At 34.3% G+C, this 22,316-nt stretch overlaps 1 protein-coding gene and 2 pseudogenes across 1 annotated transcript; 2 read left to right on the forward strand and 1 right to left on the reverse strand.

Moving 5' to 3' along the window:
- The first annotated feature begins 5,658 nt into the window (after window positions 1-5,658).
- LOC139817992 (uncharacterized) lies at window positions 5,659-9,717 on the forward strand (annotated as a pseudogene).
- A 5,566-nt stretch (window positions 9,718-15,283) lies between these two features.
- Window positions 15,284-18,361, forward strand: LOC139817830 (uncharacterized; annotated as a pseudogene).
- Window positions 18,362-19,664: 1,303 nt separating this feature from the next.
- On the reverse strand, window positions 19,665-22,316 carry LOC139817554 (myosin light chain kinase, smooth muscle-like). Its single transcript, XM_071785751.1, has 5 exons — window positions 22,167-22,316; window positions 21,795-21,951; window positions 21,320-21,637; window positions 21,103-21,216; window positions 19,665-20,870 (listed from the first exon to the last, which is right to left on the reverse strand). Exons 1-5 carry the CDS (start codon window positions 22,290-22,292, stop codon window positions 20,668-20,670), a joined length of 918 nt encoding a protein of 305 aa, XP_071641852.1. The 5' UTR covers window positions 22,293-22,316; the 3' UTR covers window positions 19,665-20,667.

The following is a 22,316-nucleotide window of genomic DNA, read 5'->3' on the forward strand; positions in this document are numbered from 1 at the left end:
TGATAGGAAAGTGCTAACAGCCGTATGATTTCGTAATATATATAATATATTGCCATGTTTTAGACGAAGATGATATTATCATTGAATTATCGCGAACAAAATTCTGTCTAATACTTTTCAGTCAGATTTTACGAAATACGTAAGGTTGTATAAAATAAAGTAAAATTGCTGTAATATAGAAAATCGTCCTTCTCAAAATATAAGAGAAATGAAATAGTTTTTATGTACTTTAACATGTGTTACTTATACAAATATACATATTAAAAATTTATTCACGTAAGTTCGCTGCCTCCATTATTCTTGGGTGGTTTCCACGAGAGCGTGACGGACTGGCTGGTGATTTCCTCGTACTGTAAAGAACCTTCCGACGGTCCGGGTTTATCTAGAACGGTCATTTGGAAGCTGCCTTCATCTATGCCGCTGCTGTTCTTCAGCATGATAGATGGTACAATCCCGAATCGGATCTCTTAGCGTTGACGATGTGCACGATCGTGTGATAGCCAATCGATATGATCGTCGTCCTGTCGTTGGAAGTCAATTCGTTGCTTCCTACACTCCATGTTGTCTCCGGCGTCGGCGTCGGTTCGCCGACGAAGTCGATATCCACGTGGAAGATAAGTCCAGCCTTGATACGAACGTCCTGCAAGGGCGTCTTGATCTTCGGGGCCACTAAAAAAGTTGAAGGAAATTGAATGCAACGATGTTGAACGCAAATAAATATAGTGTTGCATCCCTGAAGTTTCGCTAATTTATATCTCCCCGTATAGCCGAGAGCTGGCGTTAAAAAACTGCAAGAGTTTTGTAATGGCTGATTTTTTCACATAACGTTATATTGCGGGTGTACATGAGTCAGCACCCACTCGCAAGGTCAGGTACTGGGACACCTGGCGCCGGCGCGCTTTGAAATAGGTCAAATTATTAAGTGCGATAAAAGTGTTTTGTAATGGCTCAAATTTTGTGAGAAACTAATAAATAATATAAAAAACCGTTAGAAAGTGGTCAGACCGCACAGTTATGGGACGCAGCGAGTCAGCACCTCGCATAAGTGGTCGCAATAATTAGGTCAGTAAAACTGTTTCGAAATAGCTGAAAATTTAGAAACTATTAAATTATTACGTATAATGAAGGAAGAAAAACGGTCAGACTTCAGTTTAATGGGACTGACGCAGTCAGCAGTCGTTTGAAGTGCGAAGATCAAGCGCGCGCGGCTGCTCCAAGCGCGTAGTGATTTGTTTATAATTAAATTCCATTTGTATTTAATAAAATGATTGAAAGATTTTCAACTAAATCAGGATTGAAATTGTTATTTTTATGTTGTTTTCCTTTTCTGCTTTGAAAAGGACGGTAGATGGTTTGAACAGAGCGTCGGTATTCGGCGTCAGTCTTAAGGCGAAAATAAACGACGCGTGACTCGGCGAGCCTCGCGCAGCTCGTAAATGGTTAATTTTTATTCATAAAAATGATCGTTATTTGAAAAATATTTTTTCAATTTTCTATGTTTATTTTACATATTTACAAGTAACGTTTTTATTAATTCTTTAAATATAAAAAATTATAAAAATTATAATTTACATATATTTTGCTTTTAACAATAAATTATTATGTATAAAATACTATAGATGAGGCATAATTATTATTTACAGACACTGAGTCTGAGCAGGTAGACGACACTGAAGAAGCTGATTCGAGAGTGATAAGCAATCAGATGAAGAAAATAACAGCGACATTGATTATTAATTGTTTATTTGAAAAAAGTGTATTATTTCATACTTTAATTATACTTTTTATAAAATTTTTTTTAATTTTTTGTTTCTTCATTTGTAGTTCTGTAATTTATAATTTGATCTTAAGTTTATTTATATTATAATAAAATTTTTAATTAATTAATTAAATAACGTAAAAAATAACAATTTCAATCGTGATTTAGTTAAAAATCTTTCAATCATTTTATTAAATACAAATGGAATTTAATTATAAGCAAATCACTACGCGCTTTGAGCAGCCGCGCGCGCTTGATCTTCGCACTTCAAACGACTGCTGACTGCGTCAGTCCCATTAAACTGAAGTCTGACCGTTTTCTTCCTTCATTATACGCAATAATTTAATAGTTTCTAAATTTTCAGCTATTTCGAAACAGTTTTACTGACCTAATTATTGCGACCACTTATGCGAGGTGCTGACTCGCTGCGTCCCATAACTGTGCGGTCTGACCATTTCTAACGGTTTTTTATATTATTTATTAGTTTCTCACAAAATTTGAGCCATTACAAAACACTTTTATCGCACTTAATAATTTAACCTATTTCAAAGCGCGCCGGCGCCAGGTGTCCCAATACCTGACCTTGCGAGTGGGTGCTGACTCATGTACACCCGCAATATAACGTTATGTGAAAAAATCAGCCATTACAAAACTCTTGCAGTTTTTTAACGCCAGCTCTCCGCCTAGTATAAGATCAACTGAACCAGAAAAAATCAATAATCTTGGTTCCCTATACTTTCCCCTCTTCTTCTTTAAACGCGACAATATATAGAACAAAATATATTAGAAGTTTTGAATATAAAAGATATATAAAGCTATATAAAATATTAATTAATGAAATCTATAATAATTCGTTAAGATTTGGTTGATTAGTTCTGGAGTTATAGAAATTTCGATAAACTTGGTTATTTTTTTTAACAGAAATCGGTACACTTGAATTGAAACTCGGCATTTATCACGTGGACCACGAAAGTATCGATAGTCTTTCAATTCAGGCAAGAAATTTGCATAGAATACAGAGCTGTCAATGGAATGGTCGATATATGAGAGAGACTGCAATACATATAGCAATCCATATCGCAATAATATGTCGACATATTATTGCGACAGAATTACTAACATTACTACCCTCCGCGTATATTAACAAAATAAATCACAATAAAATAATAACTGGCATAACAAATTATTAAAAATTAATTAAAAAATTAAATACTTACCTTTGAAGGTTTTTCACTCTTTAAAAGCAACGATTATTGCCGAGGTGCACACGATATTTTTCACAACACCTTTACGGAAATGTTCGACTTTTGAATGCCTGTATAGTGTATGCGTTTGGGGTCTAGGGGCAAAGCCTCTGGCAGGGGGTGTGGGGGGCGAAGCCCCATATAACACAAAACTAAAATGACAATAAAATTTCAAAAAAAATATATAAATAATTTTAATTATTGCACTAAATTTGATTGATTTGAGATTTTATTTAAGGATATTATATAAATAGGTATAATAAGTTATATCTTATTATTTAGCGATATTATTAAGAAAAAAAACAATTCCAAATTAGTAGTTTTAATACAAGTAATTTTTGAAATAGTAATTATTTTTTTATTTATTGAAATTAATATCTATAATTTTTGCGTACGTTTTACGTTTCTCTCTCGCACGATGTTGGACTCGATGCCCAATTTCCCTTCCATTTGTGGGAGCTTTCCAGCAAGCGACACAAGTCGACACAAACGTCGTTTTATCTCTCTTTTTTAAAAATGAGTAACAAAGACAAAATGACACTTGTGTCAACTTTCCTCCCTGGCGTGAAATTGGCCACTTTCGCCCTTCTCTACAGGCATGGAAAGTCGGACTTTCCGTGGAGGTGTTGTGAAAAATATTTATTTAGATACTGCCAATAACTTATTTACTTAATATAATTACATATTTATTTAGAATTAGATATTTTTACTTAAATTAAGTACCAATTTTCCTCCCTAGGGAAAATTAGTACTTTCTGTCCCGTATAGCGGGCAGACAGTAAAGTAACGCAATACAAAATCAAAGAAATAATCCGATCTTCTAATTTGAAAGTTGTAATGTAAATATTAAATTCACTAACTAATAAGATTTTTCTTTGTAAAAATTATATTAATTTCAATAAATAAAAAAATAATTACTATTTCAAAAATTACTTGTACTAAAACTACTGATTTAAAATTGTTTTTTCTTAAAAATATCACTAAATAATGAGATAACTAATTATACCTATTTACATAATATCCCTAAATAAAAGGACCTCGCACAAAAAGGCTGCGAAATGGCTCTCAGTCGATTTGGCTGAAATTTGAATATGATGTAGTTAATGTTGTCTTGATCAAATGTCTCATAGGGCTGGAAGACCAATAATGGCTAGTTTTTGAGATATTCGACTCCAAACATTGAGAAAATAGATGTTTTAGCGTATGTATCCCACACAGCACAGGATATTTTGAGGGACATTTGTGCATCCGCTGGATATCCACCGGATATTAAATATCCACTGGATATCCACCGGTTATTGAGATATCCCACTTTATCTGTAGGACGTCCCTCAGATAAAGTGTGCTGTGTGGGATATAGCTTTAATATATACGAATTGCATGTGTATTCGTGTGCGCTCGCGCGCATGCAGGTGTGTGTGTGTGTGTGTGTGTGTGTGTGTGTGTGTGTGTGTATATATGGGTGTGTGTGTGCGTATGCGCGCCCGCGCGGGCGCGCGTGTGGAACTTCTAATTAAGGCACGTGTCTATTCCTTGGAAGTGGTCGGTTGCCTGCATCAGCGACGGTTTGAATTAGTGTAGTGACGGATATTTTATGTGCTCTTCGTTTCTAGCATAACCCAAATACCACAAAACGCTACATATGTGAGCACAAGTACCCAGTGTACGAGTACCAGACTTGCAGGTACAATAATATCCTAATATTGGTGACAGCTCCTCGTCTATGTTTTCGTCCATACCATCGTCTATCTCATTATCATCGATGGATTTATATGAAATCCAAAGTTGATAATGAGATAGACGATGATATGGACGAAAACATAGACGAGGAGCTGTCACCAATATTAGGATATTATTGTACCTGCAAGTCTGGTACTCGTACACTGGGTACTTGTGCTCACATATGTAGCGTTTTGTGGTATTTGGGTTATGCTAGAAACGAAGAGCACATAAAATATCCGTCAACTACACTAATTCAAACCGTCGCTGATGCAAGCAACCGACCACTTCCAAGGAATAGACACGTGCCTTAATTAGAAGTTCACACGCGCGCCCGCGCGGGCGCGCATACGCACACACACACCCATACACACCACACACACACACACACACACACACGCACACACCGCTGCATGCGCGCGAGCGCACACGAATACACATGCAATTCGTATATATTAAAGCTATATCCCACACAGCACACTTTATCTGAGGGACGTCCTACAGATAAAGTGGGATATCTCAATAACCGGTGGATATCCAGTGGATATTTAATATCCGGTGGATATCCAGCGGATGCACAAATGTCCCTCAAAATATCCTGTGCTGTGTGGGATACATACGCTAAAACATCTATTTTCTCAATGTTTGGAGTCGAATATCTCAAAAACTAGCCATTATTGGTCTTCCAGCCCTATGAGACATTGATCAGGACAACATTAACTACATCATATTCAAATTTCAGCCAAATCGACTGGGAGCCATTTCGCAGCCTTTTTGTGCGAGGTCCTTTCAAATCAATATCAGATTTAGTGCAATAATTAAAATTATTTATATCCGTCTGTGATCGGCTCGCAGAATAAGTTGGAACATATATGTATATGTATTATAATAATACATATACACGGAAATTAATATTGAGCTGCCTAAGATCTAAGCTTAGACTGAAAACTAATAAATAAACCAATAAATATACATACAATTTTTTTAATATTATATGTAAATAACCCCGCTAATATATATATATTTTTTTATTTATATTTATTTTTTATTTTTATATAGTTTTATTTTTTTTTCTCGGCAACGGTTGAGAAGCGCATCGTCTCCGCACAGCATTTGTCACTTATATATCAATACTACATTTTAGTAAAATTTTGACAAAATCGGTGACCCCGAGGGTTAGACCCTTCCCTGATTAACTATATAACTTCAATCTAAAAATATTTTAAGCAAACTTAAACTTTGTTGCATTTCTAATATACATGTTCGAATAAGATATTAAATGAAAGATGAAGAATTAAAATTATGTGTCGATTCTTTTACTGTGATTGCTGGATGATCATCATTGGTCTGGAGATATTACTTTCCCCATCTCAAATTCTATGTCTACTTCTCTCTGTAACTCAACTCTATTTGTATTCCCTATCCCTGCCTTTGTCCAAAAGGCCAAGACTTTCCCCTACCCAGTCTGACTTTCAATAATCCTCGTTTATTTATTTTTGTGTACATCGACTCGCAACGTAACCGACGCTATTCTAAATCTTACAGTTAATTGTTTCTGCGTTTACATCGGCGAGCATATTTAAATGCATATCTAATTAATAACACGTGCGGTTTTGACAATGGAAACAGTGACGTTGATTCTTAAAGAGGATTCTAAAGAGAAGCGATTCGAAGTTCAGAAGCAAAAAACTGATGGACAAGAGTTTATATTTTGCTGCGCTCTGGTCCGCGGACTATCGAGAATACGACCAAACGGAACACACTATCAATTATCCTCACATTTCCTCGCAAATGCTGCAGGTGAGAAGATTCTAATTTTTGGCTGTGTTCACAGAAAAAAGTCACTCTTTGAGCGTACAAAACATTGATTTTCTTTGTGTGTAACGAATTTATTATATCAAAAATCTTAATATAAAACCCAAGTTTTTAATAAACAAATGTATATTGAAATTGTATCGAGTTTTACCGGCATGAATAATCTTCATTGTGCAACCGAAATAAATGAGTCATAATAATTTTATAGGATTTTATCTATTGGATTCAGCATTATAAAATATTTACATCTGCGACGAGATATGATGAAGAAGAGCTCATACGTCTTTTGAATCTGTTGGATCTAAGCGTTCTGTTCGCAGCAGATAAATTAATAGAAGATATAACCGACAAGCTTGAGAGACACTTTATGTTACCAATATATGCGATTAAAATTTGGTTACTGGCACAAAAATTAAATGTTAAAGTGCTACGAGATCTTTCATTGGATGTCTGCTTAGATCGTTTCAGTGAACTGCCACTCGATTCAATTTATGACTTGTCGAAGGAGGATTTTTTAAAATTAATTGGAAACATTAATATAAGAGCTACAGAATCTTATTTGGTTGACGTTACACGCGAGTGGAATAACCGTCATCATGTGACTGTATTATATATATTTATTATATATATTTAAAAATAACATTGAGAATAATATATAGAGGAAAGTTCCATATTATGAGATAGGGATCTTAATATGAGATGGCAAGGTTTTTTCATGTTGGGATCAACAGATGAGACCTATATAGGGCCTTTTAGCTTAATACATATCTCGTATTAGGATCTTGTCTCATAATATATATAGGGGACTTTTCTCTATCACTCTTCTATATTAAAAATAGACAAAACTACAAGCCTATATCTCCAATAAATTTCAAATTAAATGATTTTTTAACTCCAAGTATATACACATATATATATATATATATATATATATATATATACACTTACATATCTATTTTTGTTTTCTTACCATGCTATTATATTCCATTATACATTAATACAATTCTACGAATAATAAGATCTCTTTTTTTGCAGGATTTTTCAGTATTTCTAGATATCTTAAAGAATAAGGAAAAAAAAATTTTACAAGGTTTTATATCTTGTGAAGATGATGAAGGTGATGGTGAACGATATATTCATTGCTGGGATGGTAATGATTTTTTTGAGCTAACTTCATTCAAATATCCTCCAGATATTATACGAATTTTACCTATTGAAGGAATGCAGATCACTGGCAGAAGTATGTACAGTCTGTTTCTCTATTTTATCTTATCTAAAATAATTTTGTCTTATTTACTTAATTATTATTTTGTGCGATTATTTTTTAAAGGATACGATTTATATCTTTGTGGCGGAGAATATGGATCAGGAACGTTTAACAAAAATGTTTGGCGTTATTCTTTGATATCTAAAAAATGGATTTTTGAGACAGTGTAAATATCCTAATTATTAGATAAATAAGAATAAATAGATAAGTAATAATAAAATAAATAAAATGTTATATCTGTTACAATTGTTTACAAATATTTTAGTATGCCAGTTGAGAGAAGACATATGATTACTGTATTTTTGAAAGACAAATTGTATCTTATAGGCGGTGTGGGACCATATAATAAAAACCTGAAAACTGTTGATATCTATGATATTTATACAGGTGATTTTAATTGTGCAGCTACCACAATGTGCACATTTTGTTAATATTATGTGCCAAATATATATTAAACGATTTATCTATATACGTACATAATTTAAGTAGAAATGAGTATATATTTTTCATAGAGATTATGTCATAAAATTGCTTTTCATTATTATCATTTATGAATTTAATATGTTGATATTTAAACTTATCTTTTATTAATAAAAAACATTTTATTATATTAATTTTTGCTTTTATATTTAAACAATGCACAGGTGTGTGGACATCATCAGGTGCGAAGATACCTTATATTCAGTTTTTCAGTGTTCCTGAACATTTCATTTTTAATGCTAAATTAATTATTGTATGTCAATATGATTGTTTCATCTATTTTCCTGATGAGGATATATGGATAAACCAAAGTCCGTTGTATTCGATTAGATTATATTCTGTGCCAAGCGATGCACCAATACTGACGCTTAAAACTATGTCGTGTTATATTGGTAAATATCATAATTTATGTGTAGGTGTCAGACAAACTTATAAAGTTCACATTAATATGTATTGCAGATGTTGCTGACCAAGATAAAATGGTTTTAAAAACTATCACAGAGACATGCAATGTGGAAGGTTGTAATAATATAATAAAGATCTTCTCTTATCCAACGAAAAGTAAGAGCGCGAAAGTTATATACGATAATCCTCGTGTACGTCAAATATTTTCTGAAAACAATGAAAACAACGATAGATATTTCTTCTCTCTAATTCCATTTTTTCGCTATACTCGCGAAAAAATGGAAGAAAAACCAGCTGCACTATTATGTTCAGATTTAGATGACATAGTACTACACAACAAGCATAGGACGTTACACTTGCATAGTATTCCTATTCGAGATCCAAGAAAACTCCGTTCCTTGTTCTTTACCGAAAAGATTTATTCTTTACCAGTTAGAAAATTTTTTAATCTACGTATACTTCATTTAGCTCACTTGCACACAACAAATTTGGATCATATTTGACTTATGTAATTAAAATGAATATTTAATTATTCAATATATTTCTGTGAAAGAGGAAGAGGGAGAAAAAGATAAATTCAAATAAAAATCCAGGAACTATAAACATAACAAAAATTTCAAAGAACATTTTAAAGAGCGGATAGTACGTCTACATATTCCGATATATCATGTTGACTTTATTTTTATTAATCGTGATATTGTAGTAATTAATCATATAATTAAAAAATCATGACAAATTTCACAAACAATGTATGCTTAATAATTGTGACAATTTTACATCACTATATGCAAATGCTTCGTGTATGCCTGTGTATATAATTTGTATATGAAATAAATGTTCAATTGTTTATATCTTTTCTTTTTCTTTTTCATTAGATCACAAAGCTTGAATCGAGTCTTTTAGGAAAAACAGTGCTACCTGTACCGTGGCTTTCTCTTTGTTACAAATTGCAATTTTTATGGCACGAAGGTGTAAAGCCCTTAATTCAATCTTCACTTTGAAAAACCAAGCTTTATTTTGAAACTTTGAGTTTTTCGCCGTCAAGAAATGATCATTATCGGGATTCATATTTGGGAATTTTGGGATTAAGTTTATATTTTGAATATTTTTTTTTCTAATGCAATAGAATATTTGGATAAAGTTCCGAAAAGCCCATACCTCCGATCGTTCTGAAATTTTGTATACTATTATATTTTGATATACTAATTATGAATGTGTCAATGAAAATTGGCGCAAAGGTCATTTTCTAGGTAAAAATCAAAAAAGAAATTTTTTGCATATTTTTTAATTATCTTAATAAATATACATTTTAGAACAAAAAGTTTCAAATAAAAATTGTACGTCTTTTAAAAACGCAGTACACACGTAAGTGAGGGAGAGGCTACCGCACCTCCCCCGAAAGCAGGGGAGGTGGGGGTGAACCTCGGTTCGCGTGGAAAGTGTATGCGTAAACTTTTCATGCGTGGAAAGTTAATATGAATTTTTAAATAATACTTCAATTGTGTGTGCATAAACAGTACACACGTAAGTGAGGGAGGGGCTACCGCACTTCCCCCGAAAGCAGGGAGGAGGTGGGGGTGAACCTAGGTTCGCGTGAAAAGTTTATGCGTAAACTTTTCATGCGTGGAAAGTTAATATGAATTTTTCTTACATTATAAATATTTTTTTCGTTAAGTACTGCTTTTACAATAATAGCGTAGAGAATATAAAAGTTGCGTTTTTAAGAAATGTACAATTTTCATTTCAAACTTTTTGTTCTAAAATGTATATTTATTTAAATAATTAAAAAATATGCAAAAAATTTTTTTTTAATTTTTACCTAGAAAATGACCTTTGCGCCAATTTTCATTGACATATTCATAATTAGCATATCAAAATATAATAGTATACAAAATTTCAGAACGATCGATGGTATGGGCTTTTCGGAACTACAGCCATTTACATAATCCAGCTAACTTACACACAACGAACTTGGATCATAACTGATTTATGTAACTCATTGATTAAATATTTAACCCTAGACAGACTCACTGGGGCAATACGTTACCCCACGCGAAATTCAAATTATGCCCCTGACTTAGGAAGGTTAGTTTTCATACCGAGACCCTAACCATAATTCAGTTTAGTCATCCGGCGGTCGACTTCCGTCATTCAGCGAGTCTGTTAGATCCGTGCAGCAGCTGAAAACCGAAAAAGAAAATTGTTTAGGGTAACGTATTACCCCCTTTGGCCGTTTACGTTCGACATTTACCACAATAAAGTATATTTCAGATTTTTTGTGAAAATCGGTAACGAAAAATTATACACTTTATAGCACTCCCCAGAAAATTCTACCCTTGTTTCATATATAATTGTTTAAGATTCGGTCAATTATTTCACTTTTGCTGTTCTTGCACAGCAACTGATTAAAACTTTGTAAAGTTTTTGTGGAGTTAATTTTACTGTTTCCATATACTTTTATAACTTTTGACTACCTTTCAAATAAATAATAATCGACAGAATCTGTTTTACTTTCTATTTTTTGCGATTTTTCCCATCCGACAGTTTTTCGTCATTTCCTCTACTTCAGATGTTCAACGAAATATGTTTTTTTTAAGAAACGAAAAAATTGCTTACATGCCCTTGAAGGTTGTCTATTCGTTTTTCAAAATCCGTTAGAAATTTTAAAATCGGTGAATTTTATGAAAAACTACAGCATTTTTTATAAAAATAGTCATTTCAGCCCAATTTTTGGTTCTTTTTCTTGTTTTTCGAAATTTTTTTACTGTTTTTTTTTCACTACCGCAAATTGATGACTACTATCGTCTTCCCTATTAAACAACAAACAAAATTATTTGTTATAAAGTTTTCTAAAAACATTCTGGAAATATTATACACGCGGTACAAGTTTAGGGTAACGTATTACCCCAGTGAGTCATTCACGTATGAGAAAAATAAGTGAGTCTGTCTAGGGTTAATGATTCGATCTATTTGTGAGAGAGAAAGAGGAAGAGAGAGATAAATTTAAAAATCCAGAAAATTAGTTAAAGTAGCAGAAATTTTAGAGATATACACCATGCGACTCTCTGCGAGTCGTGATGGTGCCACTCCACTCATCGACAATATGCCTGCCTATAAGCTCTTAGTCTGATGAGATCGTCGATGAGAACATTGATCAGGGCAATGAATAATGAATATTGTTATTGAATTTATTTATATACTTAAGGCGACGCGATCGAGCGTTTGAAAGAAAACACGGTTGATAAGTGTGGTGCCATTTTGGTAGGGGCACACACGGCCACTTACAAGACATTGCAGAAAACGGACAGTATGTCTGCATATTTCGATAAGTTATTTTGATTCACTGTAATTTTTTATTGATTGTCATATTATTCGAAAATCACTACAAATATACCAAGGTTGGTATATCCATATACCAATATACTTAATAATTGTAACAGCTTTGCATCACTATATGCAAATGCTTTCTGTACATATGTAACAAAAGCATACTGTATATTCCTTTTCTCATCGAGATACTCGATACAAATGCAAACGCTAACTCGGGGACCAGTATGGAAAAAATTAATAGAAATTAACTTGTAATCTACGTTAGTAAGATAGAACGGTGTAATAACTCACAACAGGTTCATTTTTAATTATACGTTTTATTTTATTGTAAATTTTCTGACGGAAGCAGTCTTCAACCAAGTAAAACACGACAGTGCGTACCATTAATATGGAATAGGAGGGCACATTGTGACAGTATCGCGTAAAAATACTTGCAAACTCGATCTAACGCCATTGAGGGATTCCTCAGACGAGATTTTTAGATGGTGATATTAAAAAGTATGGTCGGATGTTTGAGGATGCTGGCAGTCTCGCCGGAAAAATCACGTTCGCGGGCGTCGACACCTTATACATGATATCCGTTTATCTCTTTCTCTTTTTTTTCTGATGCTACCGAGATGTGCCCATTAAATAGTTGCGTGTACTCGAGTGTATGCCGAGTCGTATAATACAGCAAAGCCGAATATTTTAGCGTAGTGAGTTGCGCGTGCTATCCGTAATGCTTGTGTGCGGAGACGGCGAATTCTCGGATAATTCTCGTAGTGACAGCGAGTCGCGTCGCGATGATTCGCGCAGATAATGCGACATGTTCCAAAATAATTTACATACAGAATACGCGAGAGAGAAAGAGAGATTAAAATTAGTCTTCCAGTTCTCTCTTCCTTTCTGTACAGGGACGTCATATACTCTAAAAAATATTCGCCGCGGCAGAGCTGCTCTGGCTCGACTCTTCGCTCGCATCGCATGCATTCCGATTAATTTTCGCGAAAGCAGAAAGGCTAGAATGTGGAAGACGCGGTAACGATCGCTCGGAGATCGTTGCGGCGTCCACAAACAGAGCGCGTACGAGAGCGGGGAAGATACACTCTTCTTGGAGAACCTATTCTCAGACAAACAGTAGATCCATCCATCGAGGTGTACGCGTACACTTTAATATTCACGAGGTGATCCAGAAACGTATTCTCCGCGAAGAATGTATTAGATAAGATCGATTTCACAGCTCGCCGGGATTGACGACGTTGAGGGCGAACGCCGAGTTCGTCTCACCCTTCTGGCCGATCGCACGCGCTAAATATTGGCCGACGTCGCTGGCCGTGCACGTCTTGATGCCAAACTCGAAGGACGTGCTGCCGTCCGAGCTGAAGTGATATCTGCTGCTTGTCTCGGGGATCGCCTTGCCATCCTTCAACCAAGTCACTGAAAAAATTCGTGACATATATTATTAGTAACAGTTTGGCCGCTGCTTAACGAAGCGATGAAAAGGAGCTAGAGAAATATTATTTATTTATTTAAATTATAATAAGGACTATAATAAACTACATAATTAACTTACTATTACTTACTTAAACTGCTATTACTAAAATTGTAATAGAATATTTATAAAAGGAGAAAAACGTGACACATTATATTTTCTTTAATATATAAGATTTGATTAATAATTATTTTATATCATTCCGCATACCTTATATGAAGAAGAAGTGGAATTGTGTTTGCAATTGTATGAAGAAGTGGAGCTTGATTGGCCTTGAGTGGTCGTGGAACTGTAGCCGCTGTATCCGCTGGATTTGTGAATTGTCACGATCGGCAGTGGTGCCGGTTTCAGTGGTTGCTCGATGAACCTTCGATCTTACAGCAAAATCACTTGTTATGAGACAACGACACAATACGTTTGCATATATGTAATCTTGTCATAAAGTTCACGAGAGTTGCGTTTTATTACAAAACATACCATGTGTGTTATTTATATCACAAGACATTAAAATAAGAAAAGATTTATATATCAATATGCACTGTATGAAATATATCAAGAGCCTTGTCACTGAACAATATATTATTCATAATTTCTATGTTCATTATTTTTATCTAAAAATAAAAAGACATTGCGGACTATACGAACGTGTTATCAACTTATAAGATTCTAAGACGATTTCGATATACAATAAAATGAGAAAAAATAAAGATAATGTAAAAACTCACTCTATTCTCCGTTATTGTTATTCCAGATAGATTAATCCTATGCAGCGTACATAGCCCTAACTGCAAACCTCCTAGCATTAACATTTGCTTGTGCAAGACTTCATAAAACATTTCTAATATGTATTCATAATCAAGAGATATGTTAACCCTGTCATCTCGATCTTCGATAATGCTGCAAATTAATAAATAGCGGTATAAAATATGTGCTACAAACAATACTGGATGTTTTTGTATAATTCTAAACGTTAACATTCGTACGCTGATAATATGTTTCTCAGGTCTGGAGTGTGAAATTTAATTGTAATTGTATCTGTAACCGGTAATTCTGGCACTGTGTATTTCATTTAAATTTTACCAGAAAGTATCGGTTGATCCTCTTTGTCAGTTGCCATAATTATAATTGGAATCAGCCAGTTTAAGTCCTTGTTAGCTGGTAGTGAAATTACCAAGCAATCATACATACGACCAATGATAGCATGCACTGCGTCTATACAGCTGCGAGTGCCACGACATAGCAAAAAAGGCAATCTTATGGAATTCTGTATATTTGATTCAGTTTGTGTTATCCTCCAGAGAATAATAATATCCCTCTTTAAATAGGTTTCTCGACATCCTTCTCACGACCTATAACGTCTTATTGTTAGCTATAACTTCAATCTAAAATATATTTTAAGCAAACTTAAACTTTGTTGCATTTCTAATATACATGTTCGAATAAGATATTAAATGAAAGATCAAGAATTTTAAAATTATGTGTCAATTCTTTTAACGTGATTGCTGGATGATCTTCTTGGTCTGGAGATATTATTTTCTCCATCTCAAATTCTATGTTTACTTCTCTCTGTGACTCAACTCTGTTTGTATTCCCTATCTCTGCCTTTGTCCAAAATGCGAAGACCTTCCCCTACCCAGTCTAACTTTCAATAATCCTCGCTTATTTATTTTTGTGTACATCGACTCCGCAACCTAACCGACGCTATTCTAAATCTTACAGTTAATTGTTTCTGCGTTTACATCGGCGAGCATATTTAAATGCATATCTAATTAATAACACGTGCGGTTTTGACAATGGAAACAGTGACGTTGATTCTTAAAGAGGATTCTAAAGAGAAGCGATTCGAAGTTCAGAAGCAAAAACTGATGGACAAGAGTCTATATTTTGCTGCGCTCTGGTCCGCGGACTATCGAGAATACGACCAAACGGAACACACTATCAATTATCCTCACATTTCCTCGCAAATGCTGCAGGTGAGAAGATTCTAATTTTTGGCTGTGTTCACAGAAAAAAGTCACTCTTTGAGCGTACAAAACATTGATTTTCTTTGTGTGTAACGAATTTATTATATCAAAAATCTTAATATAAAACCCAAGTTTTTAATAAACAAATGTATATTGAAATTGTATCGAGTTTTACCGGCATGAATGATCTTCATTGTGCAACCGAAATAGATGAGTCATAATAATTTTATAGGATTTCATCTATTGGATTCAGCATTATAAAATATTTACATCTGCGACGAGATATGATGAAGAAGAGCTCATACGTCTTTTCGAATCTGTTGGATCTAAGCGTTCTGTTCGCAGCAGATAAATTAATAGAAGATATAACCGACAAGCTTGAGAGACACTTTATGTTACCAATATATGCGATTAAAATTTGGTTACTGGCACAAAAATTAAATGTTAAAGTGCTACGAGATCTTTCATTGGATGTCTGCTTAGATCGTTTCAGTGAACTGCCACTCGATTCAATTTATGACTTGTCGAAGGAGGATATTCTAAAATTAATTGGAAACATTAATATAAGAGCTACAGAATCTTATTTGGTTGACGTTACACGCGAGTGGAATAACCGTCATCATAAAGTGACTATATATTATATATTTAAAAATAACATTGAGAGTAATATATATTACTCTCCTATATTAAAAATAGACAGAACTACAAGCCTATATCTCCAATAAATTTCAAATTAAATGATTTTTTAACTCCAAGTATATATACATATATATATATATATATATATATATATATATATATATATATATATACTTACATATCTATTTTTGTTTTCTTATCAAGCTATTATATTTTGTTATACATTGATGCATTACAATTCTACGAACAATAAAATCTCTTGTCTTTGGCAGGATTTTACAGTTCCTTTAAATATCATTGAGAATAAGGAAGCAAAAATTTTACACGGTATTATATCTTGTGAACATAATAACCGTGAACAATATATTCATTGCTGGGATGGTAATGATTTTTTCGAGCTAACTTCATTCGAATATCCTCCAGATATTATCGAACGTTGTTCCGAGACTGGTAATTCTCTTGAAGGAATGCAAACCACTGCCAGAAGTATGCAGTCTGTTTCTTTCTTGTTCTAGCTTATGTAAAACAGTATTGTCTTATTTATTTAATTATTATTTTATGTAATCTTTTTTTTAAAGGATACGATTTATATCTTTGTGGCGGAGAATATGGCATTGGCTCAGGAATTTTTAACAAAAATGTATGACGTTATTCTTTGATATCTAAGAAATGGATTCTTAAAACAGAGTAAATATCTTAACAATTAGATGGATGATAAGAATAAGTAGATAAGTAATAGAATACATAGAATGTTATCTGTTAAAATTTTTTACAAATATTTTAGTATGCCAGTTGAAAGAAGCCATATGATTACTGTATTTTTGAAAGACAAATTGTATCTTGTGGGCGGTGTGGGACGACATGAAAATGCACTGGACACTATTGATATTTATGATATTTATACAGGTGATTTTAATTGTGCAGCTATCACAATGTGCACATTTTGTTAATATTATGTGCCAAATATATATTAAACGATTTATCTATATACGTACATATAATTTAAGCAGAAATTAGTATATATTTTTCATAGAGATTATGTCATAGGATTCCTTTTCATTATTATTATTTATGAATTTAATATGTTGATCCTTAAACTTATCTTTTATTAATAAAAAACATTTTATTATATTAATTTTTGCTTTTATATTTAAACAATGCACAGGTGTATGGACATCAGGTTCAAAGATGCCTTATATGTTGGATATATATTCCGAGGTTCCTGAATATTTCATTTTTAATGCTAAATTAATTATTTTTCAAACCTATTTTTTCATCTATTTTCCTGATGAGGATATATGGAGAACCCAAGATGCGTTGTATTCGATTAGATTATATTCTGCGGCAATCGATGTACCAATACTGACTAAAACTATGTCGTGTTATATTGGTAAGTATCGTAATTTATGTGTAGGTGTCAGACAAACTTAAAGTTCACATTAATATGTATTGCAGATGTTGCTGGCCGAGATAAAATGGTTTTAAAAACTATCACAGAGACATGCAATGTGGAAGGTTGTAATAATATAATAAAGATCTTCTCTTATCCAACGAAAAATAAGAGCGCGAGAGTTATATACGATAATCCTCGTGTACGTCAAATATTTTCTGAAAACAATGAAAACAACGATAAATATTTCTTGGTTCTAATTCCATTTTTTCGCCATATTCGCGAAAAAATGGAGAAAGAACCAGCTGCACTATTATGTTCAGATTTAAATGACATACTACACAACAAGCATACGTTACACTTGCATAGTATTCCTATTCGAGATCCAAGAAAACTCCGTTCCTTGTTCTTTACTGAGAAGAAGATTTGTTCTTTACCAGTTAGAAGATATTTTAATCTACGTATACTTCATCCAGCTCACTTGCACACAACAAACTTGTGTAATTAGATTAAATATTTAATTATGCGATATTTCTGTGAAAGAGGAAAAGGGAGAGAGAGATAAATCCAAATAAAAATCCAGGAACTATAAACATAACAAAAATTTCAAAGAACACTTTAAAGAGCGGATAGTACGTCTACATATTCCGATATATCATTTTAACTTTATTTTTATTAATCGTGATATTGTAGTGATTAATCATATAATTAAAAAATCATGACAAATTCTACAAATGATGTATGCTTAATAATTGTGACAATTTTACATCACTTTATGCAAATGCTTCGTGTATGCCTGTGTATATAATTTGTATATGAAATAAATGTTCAATTGTTTATATCTTTTCTTCTTCTTTTTCATTAGACCACTGAGCTTGAATCGAGTCTTTTAGGAAAAACAGTGCTACCTGTACCGTGGCTTTCTCTTTGTTACAAATTGCAATTTTTATGGAACAAAGGTGTAAAGCTCTTAATTCAATCTTCACTTTGGAAAAAAAGCTTTATTTTGAAACTTTAAGTTTTTCGCCGTCAAGAAATGATCATTATATCGAGATCCCTATTTGGGAATTTTGGGATTAAGTTTATATTTTGAACATTTTTTTTTTTCTAATGCAATAGAATATTTTCCTACTCAAAAATTCTTGTATCGATACATGAGGGGTGATAAACCACACACATTATACATTATGCAACGTAGAAGACTGTTTAATCAAGACCTTACTATCCTTAATAAATGTGTTACGTGTCAACAAAAAAATTTTTACTGTTTATTGCATTCAATTCATATTTGTACTTGCATGCATAGCGAATATATATGTTAAATTATCTGTACTATTATTATGTACAAATACTAAGAAACCTGACTCAATCATTTTACATTTGCATAGTATTCTTATTCGAGATCCAAGAAAATTTCGTTCTTTGATCTTAACCAAGAACTCAGCCAGAAGATTTTTTAATTTACATAATCCAGCTAACTTACACACAACGAACTTGGATCATATTTGATTTATGTAACTCATTGATTAAATATTTAATGATTCGATCTATTTGTGAGAGAGAAAGAGGAAGAGAGAGATAAATCTAAAAGTCCAGAAAATTAGTTAAAGTAGCAGAAATTTTAGAGATATACACCATGCGATTCTCTGCGAGCCGTGATGGTGCCACTCCACTCCACAATATGCCTGATGCCTATAAGCTCTTGTCTGATGAGATCGTCGATTAAAACATCGATCAGGGCAATGAATATTGTTATTAAATTTATTTATATACTTAAGGCGACGCGATCGAGCGCTTGCAAGAAAACACGGTTGATAAATGTGGTGCCATTTTGGTAGGGGCACACACGGCCACTTACAAGACATTGCAGAGAACGGACAATATGTCTGCATATTTCGATAAGTTATTTGGATTCACTGTGATTTTTTATTGATTGTCATATTATTCAAAAATCACTACAAACACCAAGTCATATACTTAATAATTGTAATAGCTTTGCATCACTATATGCAAATGCTTTCTGTACATATGTAACAAAAGCATACTGTATATTTTCTTTCTCATCGAGATACTCGATACAAATGCGAACGCTAACTCGGGGACAAGTATGGAAAAAGTTAATAAAAATTACACTTGTAATCTACGTTAGTAAGATAGGACGGTGTAATAACTCGCAACAGGTTCATTTTTAATTATACGTTTTATTTTATCGTAAATTTTCTGACGGAAGCAGTCTTCAAACAAGTAAAACACGACAGTGCGTACCATATGGAATAGGAGGGCACATTGCGACAGTATATCGCGTAACAATACTTGCAAACTCGATCTAACGCCATCGAGGGATTCCTCCGACGAGATTTTTAGATGGTGATATTAAAAAGTATGTTCGGATGTTCGAGGATGCTGGCAGTCTCGCCGGAAAAATCACGTTCGCGAGCGTCGACACCCTATACATGATATCCGTTTATCTCTTTCTCTTTTTTTTTCTGATGCTACCGCGATGTGCCCATTAAAGATTTGCGTGTACTCGAGTGTATGCCGAGTCGTGTAATACAGCAAAGCCGAATATTTTAGCGTAGTAAGTTGCGCGTGCTATCCGTAATGCTTGTGTGCGGAGACGGCGAATTCTCGGATGATTCTCGTCGTGACAGCGAATCGCGTCGCGACAATTCGCGCAGATCATGCGACATTATGACAAACACACAGGAAGAAAATACAGCGTTTCAGAATAATTTACATACAGAATACGCGAGAGAGAAAGAGAGATTAATATTAGTCTTCCAGTTCTCTCTTTTTTTTTGTACAGGGACGTCATACACTCTAAAAAATATTCGCCGCGGCCGAGCTGCTCCGGCTCGACTCTTCGCTCGCATCGCATGCATTCCGATTAATTTTCGCGAAAGCAGAAAGGCCAGAATGTGGAAGACGCGGTAACGATCGCTCGGAGATCGTTACGGCGTCCACGAACAGAGCACGTACGAGAGCGGGGAAAATACACTCTTCTTGGAGAACCTATTCTCAGACAAACAGATCCATTCATCGAGGTGTACGCGTACCCTTTAATATTCACGAAGTGACCCAGAAACGTATTCTCCGCAAAGAATGTATTAGAGATGTTCCGATTCGGTCGTCGACCGCGATGATAATCGACGTGTAAGCGTGTAACCCGGTATCAAGATCGATTTCACAGCTCGCCGGGATTGACGACGTTGAGGGCGAACGCCGAGTTCGTCTCACCCTTCTGGCCGATCGCACGCGCTAAATATTGGCCGACGTCGCTAGCCGTGCACGTCTTGATGCCAAACTCGAAGGACGTGCTGCCGTCCGAGCTGAAGTGATATCTGCTGCTTGTCTCGGGGATCGCCTTGCCATCCTTCAACCAAGTCACTGAAACAATTCGTGACATTATTAGCAACAGTTTGGCCGCTGCTTAACGAAACGGTGGAAAGGAGCTAGAAATATATATTATTTACTTACTTAAATTACTTATTTAAATTATAATACTTATTTAAATATATATACTTATTTACATTATTTATTTAAATTATAATAAGGACTATAATAAATTACATAATTAACTTACTATTACTTGCTAAACTATTACACTAAAATTACTTACCTTTCAAAGGCGCGGTATCAGTCTTGCACGTGAAAGTAACCGACTCGCCTTCACTCACTGTTGCAGACTGCGGGAATGTCGCGAACGCTGGGCTTTTCGGCTCTTCGTTTGGAGCTGGAAGAAATGTAGAAAGGATGAAAATAAAAATTCTATGGATCCTAGTATCGAATGTGGATTCTTCTGCTCAACGATTTACAATTGTCGACAATTTTCTTACCGAGTACGCTTAACGTGCACGACGAGTAGCTCTCTCCTGCGTCGTTGATAGCTTCGCACGTGTAAGTGCCGGAGTCCTCGGGGAATATCTCGGCGATGATTAGCTTGTGGATGTTAGCCTCGCTAGTGTATTGGAAGTCCTTGCTGGGTTTGATCTCCTTATTGTTGTGCAGCCACACCACGTCGAACTTCTTCGCGCCGATTATTCGGCAGTTGAGTGTCACAGCCTCGCCGTCTTTCACGTATCTGCTCGTTAAGTGGTCGACGATCTTCGGCGATTTTTCGTCGCTCTGATCCTTTCTGGCAGCGTTCTCGACGGCTGATAAGAGAAATTGAACTCAGCGACATAAGAAAGCAAAGCGTGAAAGATAAAGTGAAAGACAAAATTAAATCCTCGCTTAAAGCAGATTAAATTACATTAAACTAAATTAAAATTTTTTTACTTCAACATTCGGATAAAATGTGGATGTTTTTACGTTTTACAGTCAGCTTGCAGGATGTCGTGTCACTGCCAATGCTGTTTGTCGCGAGACATGCGTATTCGCCTTCGTCCTCGGGGAATACCTCGTTGATCGTGAAAGTGGCCACCCCGTTCTTATATTTGAGATCAACTATCTCCGACGAGCTCAACATCTACAAGAGAATTTTACTGTACACGTAAGTAATTTCTAATATATATTTCTAATATATACGTTTTTTTCTCGCACGCGATTTTAGCATTCTTAAGAACAACCATATCTTTTTGTGTACTTTTAACTGGATCGCACAATAATTTTATACATTCAATTTCAATATAATTTATATTGGATTTTAATTTTAGAAAATGGTTTTCAAACATATGCGCCTACCTTGCCGTCTTTACTCCAAGTAATTTGCGGCACCGGATCGCCGTCGACTTTGGCCGTGAGTTCCAAATGTTCGCCGTCATTGATGGTGAGATTCTTCAATTTTTGAGTGAACTGTGGCGGTCTCATTGAATCGCGTCCAAGGGTTCTTCA

This window comes from Temnothorax longispinosus, chromosome 8 (assembly GCF_030848805.1).
Source record: "Temnothorax longispinosus isolate EJ_2023e chromosome 8, Tlon_JGU_v1, whole genome shotgun sequence".
Taxonomy (NCBI): Eukaryota; Metazoa; Arthropoda; class Insecta; order Hymenoptera; family Formicidae; genus Temnothorax; species Temnothorax longispinosus.

Bases quoted from the DNA above. Each gene is read 5' to 3' on its own strand.
- LOC139817554 (XM_071785751.1), bottom strand. From the start codon at position 22,292: ATGAGACCGCCACAGTTCACTCAAAAATTGAAGAATCTCACCATCAAT. The intron at 21,952-22,166 runs GTAGGCGCATAT...ATTCTCTTGTAG, and splicing joins CTTGGAGTAAAGACGGCAAG to ATGTTGAGCTCGTCGGAGAT. The intron at 21,638-21,794 runs GTAAAAACATCC...TTCTCTTATCAG, and splicing joins CTGCAAGCTGACTGTAAAAC to CCGTCGAGAACGCTGCCAGA.